Here is a 19,126-nt window from a genome sequence, read left to right as displayed (position 1 = left end):
ACCACTGAGCCACCTGGGAAAGCCATCCTTCCATCCTGGAAGGATCCTGAGTCAGACCAAATAAGGGTACAAGCAAAAGCCAGAGACTGTCTGGAAAGCTAACTCCATTACCATTAAACCTGAGACTGTAAACCACATAGCAGAGCAGTTCTCCTGTTCCCTTACGCTGCTGCTCTCTGCTCAGGCACCCCTTACCAATAAAGTCTTTTGCTTTGTCAGTACACGTGTCTCTTTAGACAATTCATTTCTGAGTGTTACACAACAGCCCACTCTCAGGCCCTGGAAGGAGTCCCCATTCTGGTAACATATGCCGCATTCATTTCATAAGCTCTTTTTTGTGTATGTGCATGATCCAAATATGGAATGAAATGAGTGTGCAGCAAATTCTGGGTACCAGTTAAACAGCAAAGATACATGCAGTGGGGAAGAAACAGCCTTTGGCAGAATTGAGCCAAGAGCGGCCTTAGGCAAGTACTGCTCTAGGTGCTTAATTTTTACTCATTCTCCTGCCTTTTTAATGTAACAGACACCTAATCCCCTCTTGCTGTCCCCTCACCCAATTTCTTGAGGCTTAGAGGTACTACCTGCTCTTTGGCAGACAGCTGCAAATAAAATTTCAAAGTCTAAGCATGTGTTTGCTCACTTAATTAATGTAAGCAACAGAGAACTAAATCTGAACTTTGGAAAAACTCTGTTAATAAATAACTAATAACAGAATTGTCAGAATGTAGAAAGCAACACAGGGGGAAAAACATCCCAGGGTTTGTAATAGCACAGGAAAATGTTCTCTCGGCTTGTTTGCATCAGTGATTATGAACAACATGCTAGATCTGTACTTCAGAAGTCTATATATGACTATTATAAATCTGGGGCAAATGATGAGGAAACCTTGGCTGATAATATTGCAGCATTTTCCAGGTAAGAATATTTTTAAAATCATGTTTTAAAATTATACAAAGATATTCTATCAAAGCACAATATTTCAGTTTTAATATGATGGTATGGACTTACTTGTTTAGATATTATGTTTAGTAGAGAGGGGAAATTCATGGGGCTGTGAGAAATATTAGGCTTTAAACTTGCTTGGAAAATAGCTAACCCTAAATTTCCTCACTTGGAATTATGTGGATAATTCATTTAACTGTGTATAAAAATGGTGATAAATTCTGATGATTCCATTCTCTTTTTCTCCGACAGTCTAATTTATGGTGTAGGAAACTGTTAGTATTAAACAGGAGACAACTGTCTTATCTGGACAAACCAGATCAGATGGTTGCCTCAAATGTTCCCATCATGCTGGTTTTCCATTATCATTCATTTTGATTACTGTTTTCTGAATTTTTACTTTAGATTCAAGTTTGTCTATATGGCATTAATCTTTCACTTTGTGGTTTCTTTTCTCCTCCAAAGGGCTTCATCTCTCTTCCCAAATTAGTTTTCCACTGACTTTCATATTTCAAAGCCCAAGATGGTGGATGTCACAGCTTATGCAGTTAGGAAATGGTTTATTTGCTGGAGCAGGGGAGGGGAGTCCTCAGTACACTACAGTCTATGAGGCTCATGCATCTTTAGAGAAGCCAGTAAATGTGGGCAATCATGGATGGTGATAAACAAAAAAGGCAAAAAGTATCCAGGTGAAAGAACCTGCCTTTATTCCTGATTTCTGCTTTAGCCTAGAGCAAAATCACTCAAGCTCATTTTTCTATGTGTTTGTTAGGAGAAATGAAATCATTCTAACCACAGTGGTTCCCAGCAAACAGCACCAATCACCTACGAATCAGTGTAGGAGCCTGAGAGTGGGGTGAAAGGCAGGGGAGGCTTCCCCAAACTCCTTCAAGCCTTGACTTTGTCTCAGATCTTTCCTGGGACACAAATGAGATTTACTAAATGCTAGGGAGCCATGGCAAGGGAAAAGTTGGCAAAGAGTGGGGCTGCTTAAACTTCTGATGATTTTATCCAACTGCTATGGGGTATTTCAGGTCCTTCAATGTTTTCTGCTCTCAGAAGTTGCCTCTACTTGGGCTCATCTCAACTCTGTTCACAAGTGATGTGGTTTGCCTTTTAGTAGTTTCCTGAAAGCAACACTTAAACCCAAATAGGTAATTTTAACCAAGGAAATCTCAGGGCCTTGGGAGGATAATGGAGTTGGTGTCCATCTGCATTCCTCAAGGCACAATGCTCAAGGGACCATCTAGTCCATTTTTGCACAGCCTTCCTCACCCTTTAAGGAGTGCTGGTTGGTTAATTACCTCACACATTAAGTATCTCAGTGGGTTTGATTCGATACATATTGAGGATAGAGTGAGCCAGGTGAAGAAAGTTCTTGTCCAGTGGAGCTTATATTTCAAGGGATGCACATTGACCTTTGGCCTCCATAATGCTGGTGGTTGAACTGGTGAAAAATGGACCCAAATCAATTGGCCCAATGGACATTTTCAAGATGGAGCAAAGGGCTGTAGCAAACCAGACACCTCTTCAACCCTTGAAATTCTAGAAAACTTGTGAGACACAGAAGACTGTGGTGACTTCTGTGTGGCCTGGAAAAGCACCTCACAACTTCTGTGAATTACACAGGTATCCCCAGCAGTGGGTATTCCCAGCCTACTCAGCCTAAGTATTGAGTGAGTAACTTAGGGACAGGACACAGACAATGAGAAGGAGTTTTAAATGCCACCTTTTCTATGAACCTTGATCATTCTCTTTTGTTCAGCTTTAAAGGATGGTAAAATATACTAATAGACTCTTTTTTTATCTTCTGGAGGATAGGGGATTATTATCAACCACCTGAGGAGTTTTTATTACAACACACATTGCCTGTCTAGCATCTCCAATCCTTTTTTGTTGTGTAACTTGCTGGGTGAACTTTCAGTTCTTACCCTGTATCATAAAGCTGATCACGTGGAGGTAAAATAGATGTTCTGCCAGGTGGTGGCTTTGGCTTGATGGGATGAAGGCAATCAATCTGAAAGCTCTCATTCTAATCCAAATGAAGATGAGAAACCAAGCAAACCTCAGATAACCCGCTGTGACACACGACAGAGTATTTTAAAGACAGTTGTGAAATTGATACCCTCCCTAGCCCAGGGGTATAGCAAAAGGTGTGAATGTACAGTGACACCTTTTATCTCTGCACCCAGCTCTGAAAACCACCTTTTGAGGTTCTGGGGACACAGACCAGTTAGGTGACAAAGCAGTTGCTTGGAGATATTTTTGGGTAAGACCTGAGGCTGTAATAACATTGTGTCTGCTTCTCCCCACCCTGCCCCCCAAAAAGGACAAATAAAGTCAAATAGAACTACTCAAAGAACAGAGCTTCCTATTGCAATTATGACAGGAACGATGAAAAATGTCAGCTTGTTAGATTTCATGTGGCCTGAAAGTTTGGAGTTAATTTTCAAAAGAATAGTTCTTAGATTCTCTTACACATTAACCAGGGTTATAATGTGAGAAACACATCATCTTTCTCAACCATGGTCTGCACACATTTTGTGGCTTCTTGTGAAATTATCTGCTGGAATATGATTCTCCGATTTGGGTGTTTATAAGTCATGTGATATTAGTAAAGGAAGCTCATCGTCCCTAATGCACTTAGTGACACTGAAAATCCACTGCATGGATTTTCTCAAATAAGAGGTGGCAAAAGTGACATCATTCCCTCTCTTAAGTATTTGAAAAGCAATATACATTCACCAGGGGCATTGTTAGTGTTCTCATAGGTGTAAATGTCACAGAATCATTCAGCTACTTGGCACCACAGGTAAGGAAGCTGATTTTTCTCTTGCATTATAAAAAGCAGTTAATTGTCTCATTTTTTGAAAAGTCACATGGCAAGAGATCTCATATCAGCTCCATCACCTTCTCATCCTTCTCCCTCTTCATCATTTCTTCTCCCTCCTCTTCTCTTCATCTCCCTCCCTCTCCCCTGGAAATCTCTCACTCACCCCACTTTGGACCTCAAAGCTGTGGTTTTTTAATCCAGACATGTGTGACAAACTACAAACACAAGCGCACACACACACACACACACACACACACACACACGCATATTTCAGGAGATTCACAGGCCTTCTGAAACTTATCTACACATGGAGGCACTCCGAAAATGGCTTGAATGTTTAAATATAGTATTTACCCGGCTGTGTTTTCTCCCGACTTAAATTCCTTCTTCCTTTACCAAGTGTCTCAGAAGTATCAATATTCCAGTTAAATGTTTTAAAGATCTCTCAATATTGAGAAATAAATGGTAACAAATAAGATTTTAAAACGTGTAGTATATTTTATGTATACATATATACAATTTATGTATGTATATATATGTCATGCATTTTTAATGCTTAGAATAAGTAATTTATGTGGAGAAAGTAAGATGCAATATGATCATCATTTTTATTGCTTAGTTGCTAAGTTGTGTTGCACTCTTTTGTGACTCCATGGACTTTAGCCCACTAGGCGCCTCTGTCCATGGAATTTTCCAAGGAAGAATATTGGAGTGGGTTGCCATTTACTCCTCCAGGGGATCTTTCTGACCCGAGGATTGAATCCAAGTCTCCTGCACTGGCAGGCAAATTCTTTTCCACTGAACCATTTGGGAAGACATGATCATCTTACAATACTTGTAAATCATTAATTCACTGTGTTGAGTTGGTGGGATTCAGTAACAGCACAGAACTTCAAAGGTGGGTGATGAGTGGGTTTCTTCCTTCATCAACGTACTTCCTCTTGGGGACCCGATTTATGATAACATAAAATTGAGGCCCTTGTTGGATGTTAAAATGATTTCCACTTTTGCACCACTTCATTTAAGAAACCTTTGAAAAATGCTTATTATTTAGCTGGTTCAATTGTTTTGTCAATCTTCATATTTTTTCCCAAAGTGGAAGTCCCATAAAAGCAGAGTCTAAGGTTGTAGTAAGCTAGTTTTATGTAAGACCGTGAAAAAATAACTTAAATTGGGGATGAGTTTGGGTGGGGCTTGCAGAACTATTGGAATTACCTGACAAGGTTAAGTTGTAATCGCTCTTTGGAACATTTCAAAATGTGAAGGACTTTTTAGAAAGCATACATTTTCCACGCCATTGATCTCATCTAATTTGGTGTAGGAACTGCATTTTGTGCTGTTGGTCGATGCCTCTGTAATATCATCCTCAGGGCAGGAAATTATATGTGTGGGGAGCAAGAACACAGTTATTAAAGTGACTTCGCCACCTTGTGGACAAGCATGAAATTGCTGCCTGTAGAGGAAAGGGTTGAGCCTTGCCTGATTCAAGGGGAACGGGATATCTGAAAATGTTCCTTCTGACACACAAACACACACACGGCTAATGCCCTGCAGCTCTGTGTGTGCTCTTCATAAAAGCTTCCATTGTTTTCTCAGCTCTAAGTAAATATTAATGCCTTCCAAGGCCAGCATGCCAATGGCTGCTATTAAATCTTTTTCTCTCATTCTAATAATACACTTAGAGATGACTGGTAGTAAAAATTCTCTTCAAGGTTTCTGCATCTCCCCATTCTGAATGGAGATCAAAGAATCATGCTGTGAGGGTCAGTTGGGAAGAAAAGACTTCCAGCAGCAGAGCATGTGGTGTGACAGAAAATCAAGACAATTATGTTGTTCAAAGGAATTGCAGAGAAATCACCGTTAAACTTCTTTATTATGTTTTGCAGGGGTTGGATGTTTTTACTTTATTATGTGAGGAAGGATTATATTACAGACCCTTAGCTATTCCTCAAAGCAACATTAAGGCAGAATTTCTTCTTCCGCTGGAGGAAGTAGACTTCAATTAAGTCTTGGGAGGTTCCATTTATTTTGGTGACTCTGTTACTAAATCACACTTCACTGTATTAATGAAAAATCTTGATCTATCTGGAAGCAGAATTAAATCTAAGTCCTGAAAGGTGAGTGCTAGTTAGGTATATATGCATGTGTACTCACAGGTTTATTGCCTAAGTGCTCATGAGAAACTGGGGCTATATTTTCTTTAGTTTTAATCAATTACTAATGAGGAGAAAATAATCCTGAACAAATAGGAGGTATAAATTTTGCAGAAAGAAAAGAGAACTAGTTTTCCTGTAAATTTTACTAGTTTGTTTCTTGGTTTGTTAGTAACTTGTATTGCTGCACAAAAGAACTGCAGAAAAAAATAATTTAAGATAATGGTCAGGGGTCAAAAATTCTTTAAGTCAAAAATTCCAGTCTCTGCCAAATACAATTTTTGGGGAAAATGCTCAATTAAACTAAAAAAAAAAAAGCCCACCTTCCCTTATCGTTGTACTTCAATGGATACAGAATTCAGATCAAGGATTTTGAAGAAACCACATCATAATTTAAAAAGGTATTGCCTGAAGCTACTGTCTGTAAGAAAAAAGAACAGTTGACGTAGACAAAAGATATCTTCTTAAATTCTAATCTAATCCCCATCTATTCTATACTGTCTTCAAAATGGCTCGGAAGAAGTGAAATGAAAGCTATGTTCACACAGAAACCTTTCAGTGAATGCTTGCTGCTGCTGCTGCTAAGTCGCTTCAGTTGTGTCCGACTCTCAGCGACCCCATGGACGGCAGCCTACCAGGCTCCTCTGTCCATGGGATTTTCCAGGCAAGAGTACCGGAGTGCTTATGGTGGCATTATTTATTATCATCCCAAGTTGAAAGATTCCAAATATTCTTATCTTGAGAATGGATAAACTGTGCTACATTTTTACAATGGAATACTCACCATCAACTGAAAAGGACAATTATTGATGCTTGCAGCAATATGGATGAATCTCAAAAGTATTAGGCTAAGTTAAAGAAAAATGAAAGTGAAAGTCACTGTCTTGTCTGACTCTTTGCCACCCCATGGACTGTATAGTCCATGGAATTCTCCAGGCCAGAATACTGGAATGGGTAGCCATTCCCTTCTCCAGGGGATCTTCCCAACCTAGGAACTGAACCCAGGTCTCCCAGCTGAGCCACATCCCAAGCCTGACTCAAAATGCCATATACTAGAGTTGACTTTTGAATGTGGATTTGAACTTAGCAAGTGCACATATACGTGGACTTTTTTTTTAACACTGACAATGTAGTACATGATCTACAGTTGCTTGAATCTGTGGATGTGAAACCAGAGATCTAGAGGATTCAACTGTAAAGTTATACACAGATTTTCCACTGTGCAAAGGACTGACCCACCCCACTACCCCTGCCTTGTTCAAGGATCAGTTATATATAGTTTCAGGACTAACTATATATGATTCCATTTTTATGATATTCTTGCAAAGTAAAATATAGGAACAACAACAACAAAATGATCAGAGGATGTTAGGGGATTTGTTGAGGGAGAGTTTCACTGCAAAAGGAAATGGGGCAATTCTTCAGGATGGTGGAACTCTTCTAGATCTTGATTGTCTGGATATCCAAATGCGTTTCTCAAAGAGCAAAAGGCTGTAGACTCAAATGGATGATGTCTATGGTTTGTTAATTGTTCTTGACTAAGAACAATAACTTGAGAAGTTTATTGTTAATCTTATTGATAACTTTCCATCTTAACAAGCATTAAAATTTCCTAATTTCCTTGAGCTTTGTGAAGTAATTTGCTTGCTGGGAAAAATACAAGAATATCTTCTTTTTCTGACTCAAACACTTGAAATTCTAAAACATTTTTTCCACCCTTCCCCAAATTCTAGGTGGAAGCTATATCCAAGGATGCTCCGGAACGTTGCTGAAATAGACCTGTCGACTTCTGTTTTAGGGCAAAAAGTCAGTATGCCTATCTGCGTTGGGGCCACTGCCATGCAGTGCATGGCTCACGTGGATGGGGAGCTTGCAACGGTGCGAGGTAGGAAGAAGGTTCTCACTTAAAGGACAGAAACAAACTAACATTTAGTGACTGTCTTCTCTGTATGCATCAAGCAAACACTTCCCTGGATGTTTTTATACTCACAATAGTTAAGCTGATTGACTGACATATAAATGCTTGTTCTTGCATGTCCTTCTCTTCTACCTTCTGGATGTATTACTTTAGCAAGATACTCTTTGTGCTTCAGTTTTATTAGCTTTAAAGTGGGGATAAAAATAACACCTACCTCCCTGGATTACTGTAAGGATTAACTGAGTTTTCACATACAAAGTACCGGTACCTGGCATGGAATAGTGGCTCACTGACTTTTATTCATATTATGAGTATTAATATCAACATCTCAAAAAATTGAGCTCTGAGAAAGGGACTCACCCATGGTGACACATAGGCAGTACAGAGATGGACTCAACTTCACATCTACCTGATTTTCAAAGCTCTTTTTGCTTCGCCTAAACCCACATGATTCTCACCGTAAAACAGCAAATACTGTGATTGGTTGGTTGTGTTTTCTGCCATAGTTTGTTTATGGATGGGTTATATTCCCCAAAACTGAGTGTTTTCAACTGCTTTGGGAGGGAATAATGAGAAATTCAAATATGAAAGCAGAAATTCCTAATTATTGGTAATTTGTCAACTTCCCAGTCTGCTAGCAACTATGGATATTTGAAAAGGTATGTGCAGTGATAAATCTCCCCACATTCTGCTTCAGAGCATGTATGAAAGTTGGTAACAAATTTTATCTGATTTTTTTTTAGGCTAAAGAAGGCATGTAGGAGAAGGAAATGGCAACCCACTCCAATATTCTTGCCTGGAGAATCCCATGGGCAGAGGAGCCTGGCAGGCTACAGTCCATGGGGTCGCAAGGGTCAGACACGACTTAGTGACTAAACCAAGGAAGGCAGGAAATTCAGGACCAAAGAGCAGGAACTAAATACTCTTAAAAGCATTTTAATTCTAAGAATTAAGGAGCTTGTGAATTCACTTTCCTCCTTGAAATGTCTTCCACAAACTACTGCTTTGAATATCAGCCTGACACAGTGATATTGTGCTGGAAAGATTTAGGTCTTTAATTTTGGGACTACAGAGACAAGTGACCCTTGGAGCCCCAACCATTTGTCTACAGTAATCCTGAAATATGGAGAGAGAGAAGGGAAAAAAAGGAAAAATGATATTGGTCTACTTAAAATTTGGATAAGAGAGAACTTCTCAAACATGTTATAGATCACAAACAGTAAAACAAAAGCAAAAGAATCAACATACACACAAAAATGGAAATTTTCACACTCTCAAATTTCTATAAAAGATTAAAACAAATGGTTAACAAAAATGAATGAAAAAATATGAGACTGCAAAAGGTTAATGTCCTTCCTATGTAAAGAGCTTTATGTTTGAATAATAAAATAACATATAACCCCCAAATGGAGGAAAAGATGTAAATGAAAAAATTAAAATAGGACATTCACAAATGGAGACATAAAAATGGCCAATAAACATATTAAATATATAAAAATTTTTATCATATCCATAATTATCAAATAAATATAAATTATAATATTTTGTTTTCTGAATATCATATTCTTTTAAGATTAGACAGTGGCATGAGGTTATGTGCATGTTGAAACTGTGCATTTTTAAGAGAAACCTATATGCAGGTCAGGAAGCAACAGTTAAAACTGGACATGGAACAACAGACTGGTTCCAAATAGGAAAAGGAGTACGGCAAGGCTGTATATTGTCACTCTGCTTATTTAACTTATATGCAGAGTACATCTTGAGAAACGCTGGGCTGGAAGAAGCACAAGCTGGAATCAAGATTGGCGGGAGAAATATCAATAACCTCAGATATGCAGATGACACAACCCTTATGGCAGAAAGTGAAGAGGAACTAAAAAGCCTCTTGATGAAAGAGAAAGTGGAGAGTGAAAAAGTTGGTTTAAAGCTCAACATTCAGAAAACTAAGATCATGGCATCTGGTCCCATCACTTCATGGGAAATAGATGGCGAAACAGTGGAAACAGTGTCAGACTTTATTTTTTGGGGCTCCAAAATCACTGCAGATGGTGACTGCAGCCATGAAATTAAAAGATGCTTACTCCTTGGAAGAAAAGTTATGACCAACCTAGACAGTATATTAAAGAGCAGAAACATTACTTTGTCAACAAAGGCCCGTCTAGTCAAGGCTATGGTTTTTCCAGTGGTCATGTATGGATGTGAGAGTTGGACTGTGAAGAAAGCTGAGCACTGAAGAATTGATGCTTTTGAACTGTGGTGTTGGAGAAGAGTCTTGAGAGTCACTTGGACTGCAAGGAGATCCAACCAGTCCATCCTAAAGGAGATCAGTCCTGGGTGTTCATTGGAAGGACTGATGCCGAAGCTGAAACTCCAATACTTTGGCCACCTCATGCGAAGAGTTGACTCGTTGGAAAAGGCTCTGATGCTGGGAGGGATTGGGGGCAGGAGGAGAAGGGGAAGACAGAGGATGAGATGGTTGGATGGCATCACCGACTCGATGGACATGAGTTTGAGTAAACTCCAGGAGTTGGTGATGGCCAAGGATGCCTGGCATGCTGCGATCATGAGGTTGCAAAGAGTCAGACATGACTGAGTGACTGAACTGAACTTATTAGGAGTATAAAGTGGAATAATCTTTCTAGAAAATAGTTTGGCATTGTTTATCAAAGCTTTAAAAATACCAGTTCCATGTGGTGCTATAAAATTCCTCTAGGAATTCCAAGGAAATAATTATGATTTGAGGAATGACATTTTTTCAGAAATTTTTATGCCTGTTATTATTATTTTTAAGTATTTGCCTATTTGGCAGTGTCAGGTCTTAGTTAAGGCATGAGGGATCTTTTGATGCAATGCAGATTTGCAATGAAATTTCAATGTGGGGTCTAATTCCCTTACCAAGGATGAAAACCAGGCCCCCTGCATTGGAAGTGTGGAATCTTGGCCACTGGACCACAAAGGAAGTCCCATTTCTGTTATTTTTAATAAGAAAAAAGTTAGGAAAATAACTCAAATGTCCCAGAATTAGAGATTGGTTGCCAAAAAAATAGGATGCATAAAAAATGGGGTAAACATTAAAAATTATATGAAAGGAAGGGTTGACCGGCATAGAAATATGTTACAATATAAGAATTTTTAAAAAGCAGGTATAAACAATATTAAGGTCCTAGAATATATTCATTTTTGAGGACCAAGAATGTAGACCACATTTTACAAAATTTTATTTGTGGGTTATGGATATTCTGACTATAGTTATCAGATGTGACTCTATAACCTTCTTATTTTTGGTCTACATGTATAGAATTTTCTTTGAATTAGAAAAGTGCAATAAAAGCTAAATTTAAAATAGAGAAAACTGGAGAAGGAACCATGGAGAGAATGGATGAGAATGGAAGGAAGTGAAGAAGGTAATAAGCAAAGCTTACTGAATTGATAAAACACCCTGAGGCTGCAAATTATTTTTACATAAGTCACTATATCTGCTATTTGACAGGTGTCACTGTCCTGGATAGGTGAAGAGTTGGTTCCATACAGAGCAAGTTTTCATAGTTAGTGATTAATATGACTTATTCTCCAACTCACTTCTGATGATTCCAAGGTCACTACTCCTTTTTACTGGGAGTAAGGTGGGAAGAAAAATGAGAAGAAAGCTTGCTTAGAAACTACTTTTGACAGCCTAGGCATGACTGTTTTATCTAACACTATTTTTCCGCCAGCACTAACTCTGAGGCATTATTGAAGGCCTATTGGAGTCTTACCCCTTTAGATTTATTTATCAAGCACTTAATACCATGCTCCTGGCACTTTTCTAAACACATTACAAGTATTAAAGCATCACATCCTCCAAACAGCCCAAAGAGGGAGGTACTATTATTAGGCCCAATTTATTCATGAGAAACTAAAGCACACAGCAGATGGTGAGGGTCACAAAATTGTGAATTTATAAATGATACAGATAGGATTCAGACCTAGGAAGTCTGGCTCCACAGTTTGGGCTCTTAGCCACTTTGTGTTGCTTTTAATTTCCAGAAAATCCCTTAAGTGTTATGAGAGGAAGCCCATTTATCTGTAAATCACAATTCCCCGAAAGTGAAAGTCACCCAATTGTGTCCAGTTCTTTGTGACCCCATAGACTATATAGTTCATGGAGTTCTCCAGACTTGAATACTGGAGTGGGTAGCTGTTCCCTTCTCCAGGGCATTTTCTGAGTCTAGAGATTGAAACCCAGGTCTCCTACATTGCAGGTGAGTTCTTTACCAGCTGAGCCACCAGGGAAGCCCTAAAGGTAAAAGGGAATTAATATGCCATTTAAGGTGCAGGCAAAGCAGCCTGTGCCTTACCCCAGGAGAATGCAGGAGAGTGAAACACTTGATAGACATTAGGATAAGGCGGAACAGGCAGAGCAAATGATGTAGTGACACTGAGAACACAGAGGAATTCACAATGAAAGGGTATACACACTGGCTTCAAGAAGCTAAGATCCTGAACAGGTTCTTGTCAGGCTACCGACACGACAGTTTGTATTCCATATTTGTAGTAGGATCATCCCTCAAGGATTTCAACATTCTTAAGGTTTTCTTCTATGTTCCTATCACTGTCTATGGATTGATGGTCTATGTAATATGGCTATTAATCCTCCAAACTGGTGGTGATCAACTCTTAATAAAAAGGGCTCCTTGGTTTGTACGTGTTGGTTGTGGGATGGATAGATTATTCCAGAAGGAAAGAATGTGTGTCTGGAACAGATGCTATTGATGCCCATCATATATTCCTTTGTTACTTCCCATTTCTATCAGAATATGCAGCTTTTTGCCTAATATTTTCTCTGGCAACAAGAGCTGATGCAGGTGGTGTTTGGAAGTTGGTGAATGGAAGGGCATGCTTCAGGCTGGTGGAAAAATACTCTAGCTCTCTTTGATCAGGGTCACCGAAGCATTTCCTCCTCCTACAACCCAGGGTTTCCCCAGTAAGACTGGGCCCCAGTTGCCTTCAGAAGTCACCTGCCCAGTATCACACACCTTTCCTCTTTCACTTTCCCATTCCTTTAGCTCAGCTTGTGATCATTTCCAAATAAAAGTCTCAGGCTCATATTACTGTCTCATTGTCAGCTTCTGGAAGAATGCAAACCAAGACAGTGGCTAACTGAATATTAATACAACCACAGGCATTTTAAAAGTGGAGGGATGCTTGTATTTGGTAGAGGTTGTTTCTTTCTCTCAAAACTGAGAAAATCAATATGGAATTATGCAGCTAATATTTGATTTACTCTATTGTTTCAATATATGGAAATACTCTCAAGCTAGCTTGATCTTTGGGGAGATTATGAAATCTATGGATGTTGTTGTGAAGGACTTTTTTTCTCACTCTCCTAATTATCTGGCCCTTAATGTAGCTTTCTTGTTTCCAGGGTCTTGGTCCCTAGCTAGCAGGAGAAATTGAAGCCAAGTTTGGAGAATAGGTGGAGAAGGAAATGGCAACTCACTCCAGTATCCTTGCCTTCTCATGGACAGAGGAGCTTGGTGGGCTGCATGCAGTCCATGGGGTCGCAAAGAGTCGGGCACAACTGAGTGACTAAGAACACTTGGAGAATAGGTGCTAGTTAGCAGCCCTTTCTGAAGAAAGGACTCCCCCTAGTTTGGTCAGTAAGAGTAAGTGAAGGATATTCAAATCCCCAGGGGATGGTCTGGCCTGAATAATTAGAAAGAGCAGCTAGAAAGTTCTGAAAGTTGTCATGGTGCCAGGGTCTCACTATGCTGCAGACTTCTTCATGGAGCCCTGCTTCAGGGGTCCTTTGGTCTTTCTCCTTACCACTGTGGGACATGTCCCCAGTACCTACTAAGCCCAAAACAGAGCTCTTTGTTTTTACATGACTCTGTTATTGTAGAGTGACCAATGGAGCTACCCTTTCTTTCTTTCCAAAATGGCAACGAGCAGAGGGTTGCCAAATAAAATACAGAGAGCTAGTTGTAGTTGCATTTCAGATAAAAATTCATTTGTAACAGGGTATCCTATGTTTATTTGCTATAGCTGGCAACCCTACTTAAATAAGAGATCTTATCTCTAGATGTTCTTGTGAGAATCACATGAGATAAATGTTGGGAAAAGCTTCCTGAAGTGGGGCTCAACTTTTATTTGCCCCTGAGATTCCAAGTCCCTAAAATATTTCTCTTCCATACATTCCACACATCAGAAAAGTACACTTCATTTATATCTTAGTGGAAGTAAAGAATGCTCTTTTTACTTTGCTTAATCCTCAAAAAATGGCTTTTAGGGCCAGGTTGGTAATGTAAATGTGCAAGGAGAGATGAAGTTGAGAAAACAACAATGCAAGCTCAGTGGTAGAGAGAGTACCATGCCTAGACTGCATATTCCATGGAAGGAGGGTAGCCCCATCTTGCCTCCAGCTAACTGATGCGCTGTGGGAATGAGAATGTGGGTTTGCCAAATCTTCAAAAAAATTTTTTTAAGGAGAAGCCAGAAACCTTGATTTTTATGTGCAATCTCCTGGTTTTTAAATGTTGGCAAATAAATCAAAATTCTTTAAAACACTGTTTGGGGCAACAATGTGCGGGCCAAAGTAAATACTTTTGTGGGCTACAACTGTCCCCTGGGCTGCCAGGCTGGGGCATCTGATTTATGTGGAAATTCACCACTAACTAGTTTCGCTCCTTGAGGCAGGTCATTTTCACTCTCTGTGATTACTCTTCTGCACTGATAAAGTGAGCTGCTTATGCAAGAGCAGTGGTTTATTTCAGGTGTCCCAAGGAGCTGGAGTTGTTTCCAAGTATCTCAAGGAAGTTAAGTGTGTCACTGAGCACACGGCTACTTTTGTTACTTATTGGGATTCAAAAGAGTAGCCCTTCAAAGAAAGGGTTCTGTTGCTAAGACAGAAACAAAGAAAACGTATTCAAAAGTAGAAAACTCCCAATGGTCTTTACAATTTTTTCAGAATATAAATAAATTATTTTGTTCCATTTTAAAAATGTCATCAAATACAAAAAGAGAGACCAAAGTAGAGACCTGCCCTTCCTTACATTTCTGAAACCTCCTCCCAGCCTGCTTACTTTCAACTCTATGCCAGCTCTAGAGGATAGAGACTGTGGAGTGAGTATCTGCCTACACTGGATTTTTATTTCTTAAAGCTGCCTTCTTGGTTTGAAGGAGACTGATCAGATAAGTATTTATCTCTGGATCTTGCTGAAAACAAATAGGTGTTTTAAAAACATATAAATTTAAAAAGTGATACTTCAAAGTCTTGTGGAAAATTATGATAGCCAACATTTATTTAGCAATTAATATGTGCCAGGCAATTTGAATTTTTAACCATCTATCCCCTAGTGCTGTCTTAAAATGTGTGAGCCCAAAGCACTTTATCCAACTCCTGTGGATGTGGAAACAGGCTTGGAGAGATTAAATGCCTGATTCAAGATTATTAATCACAATACACAATGTTGTCTATAATACTCTGGCCAGTTACTGATGTTACCAAATGTCATATCAGTCTAATTGCGGCAATACCCCTACAGCAAGCTGTATGTTATATAGTCTTGGAATATTAACTGCAAATGTTCTATGTTTGTATAGTGTTATCCCTTTAGTTTTGAGAGTATGGAATAAGCCACAGGATATGAAACTTATTAGGAAATAGGAAACTTGTGCAAAATTCAGGTGCTTAAACTTTAAACAAACAAAAATTAAAATTCTTTTAAGATGGAAGGGGGGCTTTCCAGGTGGTGCTAGTGGTAAAGAACCAGCCTGCCAAGGCAGGAGACATAAGAGACAAGGGGTCGATCCCTGGGTTGGGAAGATCCCCTGGAGGAGGGCTCCAGTATTCTTGCCTAGAGAATCCCATGGACAGAGGAGCCTGGCAGGCTATAGTCCCTGGCTGGTTACAGTCCATAAGGTTGCAGAGTCAGACATGACTGAAGCGACTTAGGACGCACACATGCAAGATGGAAGGAGTAACCAGGAAACATTCAGTGGAAAACAGTTTGCCATGCACAGTGTTATGAATAAGAGGTTATTGCAATGGATGTCAACATTTTAATAATTGATAATTATTATAACATTTAAGAGCTCCCCCAGTGGCTCAGCGGGTAAAGAATCTGCCTGCAAAGCAGGAGAAACAGGAGATGCGGGTTTGATCCCTGGGTGGAGAAGACCCCCTGGAGGAGGAAATAGCAACCCATTCCAGTATTCTTGCCTGAAAAAGCCTGATGGCCTACAGCCCAAAGGGTTGCAAAAAGTCAGACATGAACTTTTCAGTTCATGTCAGACTGAACAACTAAACAAGCAATAATATTTAAGTAGTCATATAAATGCCCCTACTTATGATGGCATATCTGTTTGAAACTCTATTAGACTGGGTTTTAATTTTTAAGTTTTATTCTTCATATAAACCTCAGGGATGAATACAAAATCATTTCTCCAAAATATTATTATATTGAAACAAATAGAAATAATAAATACAAATGCTAGTAACACATAAAGAAAGTGGTCTCATTAGGTTAAATTTCCATCTTGCAGAATAAGTAGAGTATATCTGATTTCTCAGAGAACTAATTAATAAAATGTTTACTATAGCACTGTGAAAATCTCTCTGGTTTTATGCACAGTGGATGCAGTAAAATTTTATTTCATTTCCCATGGAGGTATATTAGCTCTTTTGCTCTGTTTAATCACGGGAAATAATAATGAAAGGAAAAAAAGAGATTAAATATTTACTTATGCTTTTGCATCTGACTTGCTATGTGAACAAATACCACATGAGGGAGTGCTGGGACCTCAAATAGAGAAAAATTAAAACCTACCTAATGCGTTCCAGGAATCCTCAGCATATTAGTAAATTCTTATTAAACTGTCAGAAAAAAAAAAAAAAAAGATTTAAAAAAGAAATTCTTACCCCTGGATGCAATTAGAGGCTACCACACAGGATTTGATGGGCCATAAAACCATTAAATCTAAACACTTTCTTTTTGAGCCTAAAAGGGCAGAACATTCCAAAGTGAAGTTTTGGGACTCAGTTGTGACTTGACCACCTATTAAGGTGCAGGTGGAACAGATTGCAGAGTGGCACAAAGGCCCCAAAGAGCTGAATTAGGGTGTAGGTGAGAGATTTAGCTGTTGAATTTTCTGGATTTTCTGAGATTAAGTGATCAACCTTAACACTGAGTGAAAGACCATTCAGCAAGAAAAATTGTCATTTCCTTTGCTCCAGGCCCAAATGATGTATTTTTTTTTTCCCAAATGATGTATTTTTGAAAGCTTTATTGATTTATATATTTATGTGTTGTACTAGGTGACTAAGTTTATATGAGGAAAATATCACCATAAGTTTTAATTTTAACTAAATCCAGGAAAAGCACCAGATTTACTTTAAATGAAACGTTCACTATTTCTGAAGTGAGTACCTTTTATATACCAGGTACTTGAACTTCACGTCCCTATCATTAATCCTCACAATAGACCTGTGCGATCATTATCATTTATCATTCTCCTCTTTTGACAGAGTGAAGGACACCCTTGACCAGTATTGGCCAGTGATTAAGATGGGGATTGAACCTAGATCTGTTTCACTCTAGAGTCTGACCCATTGATTTGTCTTCAGCCATTATTGTATCCACTTTTACTGAGAAGAAACAAAAGTAAGAAGGAATAACAGAGAACAGATAGTTCATTAAAACTTTGTCCAAATTACATCAGTTAAAAATTTGGAAGGGATTTATCTCTGGGTTTTCTATTTTGTTCCATTGATCTATATTTCTGTCTTTGTGCCAGTACCAATACTGTCTTGATGACTGTGGCTTTGTAGTAGAGTCTGAAGTCAGGCAGGTTGATTCCTCCAGTTCCATTCTTCTTTCTCAAGATTGCTTTGGCTATTCGATTTTTTTTGTATTTCCATTCAAATTGTGAAATTATTTGTTCTAGCTCTGTGAAAAATACCATTGGCAGCTTGATAGGGATTGCATTGAATCTATAGATTGCTTTGGGTAGTATACTCATTTTCACTATATTGATTCTTCTGATCCATGAACACGGTATATTTCTAGTAGTGTCCTCTTTGATTTCTTTCCCCAGTGTTTTATAGTTTTCTATATATAGGTCTTTAGTTTCTTTAGGTAGATATATTCCTACGTATTTTATTCTTTTTGTTGCAATGGTGAATGGAATTTTTCCCTTAATTTCTCTTTCTATTTTCTCATTATTAGTGTATAGGAATGCAAGGAATTTCTGTGTGTTGATTTTATATCCTGCAACTTTACTATATTCATTGATGAGCTCTAGTAATTTTCTGGTGGAGTCTTTAGGGTTTTCTATGTAGAGGATCATGTCATTTGCAAACACTAAGAGTTTTACTTCTTCTTTTTCAATTTGGATTCCTTTTCTTTTTCTGCTCTGATTGCTGTGGCCAAAACTTCCAAAACATGTATAATATCATATATGAAACGAATCACCAGTCCAGGTTCGATACATGATACTGGATGCTTGGGGATGGTGCACTGAGGTGACCCAGAGGGATGGTACGGGGAGGGAGGAGGGAGGGGGGTTCAGAATGGGGAACACGTGTATACCTGTGGCAGATTCACGGTGATATATGACAAAACCAATACAATATTGTGAAGTAATTAACTTCCAATTAAAATAAATAAATTTATATTAAAAAATTTTTGGAAGGGAATACCTCTTTGCATTGCTGTAGTATAAAACATCAATTCATAACTTTTCTTGCCCTTATTTTCAACCTATTTAATGACTACTGTATATTTTGGATATTCTGATTATTTAAAATGATCAAAAGTCAGTAAACGTGCTCTTTCTGTACATACACTCATACACATTACATATACATACACATATACATATTGTATTTCTAACTCATTTCTGTCATGTCCGATTCTGTACGACCTCATGGGCTGTAGCCTGCTAGTCTCTTTTGTCCATGGGATTCTCCAGGCAAAGATACTGGAGTGGGGTGCCATTTACTGCTCCAGGGGATCATCCCAACTCAGAGATTGAACATGTGTCTCTTATGTCTCTTATAGTCTCCTGCATTGGCATGTGGGTTCTTTACCATTAGCGTCACCTGGGAAGCTTTATATGCATATATAATAATGATTATGGGCATCTTATATATCTGCACATATATAAATATATAATTCATATATAAAATTATTCAAAAGTGATAGGTTCAGTGTTGAAATTACTTTGCAGCAAGAGACACATTATTCATCTAAAACAGCTATTAAAATATTAGACTTCAGCTGTCTTAAAGACTAACAT

At 38.6% G+C, this 19,126-nt stretch overlaps 1 protein-coding gene across 4 annotated transcripts in view; it reads left to right on the top strand.

Moving 5' to 3' along the window:
* The first annotated feature begins 722 nt into the window (after nt 1–722).
* HAO1 (hydroxyacid oxidase 1) overlaps nt 723–19,126 on the top strand; it is a 61,587-nt gene continuing 43,183 nt past the window's right edge. For 2 of the 4 annotated variants that reach the window (XM_004014354.5, XM_060396895.1), the window contains exons 1-2: nt 723–918; nt 7,665–7,816. In XM_004014354.5, the coding sequence (XP_004014403.2) occupies nt 782–918; nt 7,665–7,816 (289 nt within the window). In that variant the 5' untranslated portion in view covers nt 723–781. The remainder of the gene's footprint in view (nt 919–7,664; nt 7,817–19,126) is intronic. The other 2 variants (XM_042229750.1, XM_060396896.1) reach the window with 1 other exon arrangement.

This window comes from Ovis aries, chromosome 13, assembly GCF_016772045.2.
Source record: "Ovis aries strain OAR_USU_Benz2616 breed Rambouillet chromosome 13, ARS-UI_Ramb_v3.0, whole genome shotgun sequence".
Lineage (NCBI taxonomy): Eukaryota > Metazoa > Chordata > Mammalia > Artiodactyla > Bovidae > Ovis > Ovis aries.
Note: the sequence above shows the minus strand (reverse complement) of the source record. Positions and strands in the feature narration are given on the sequence as shown.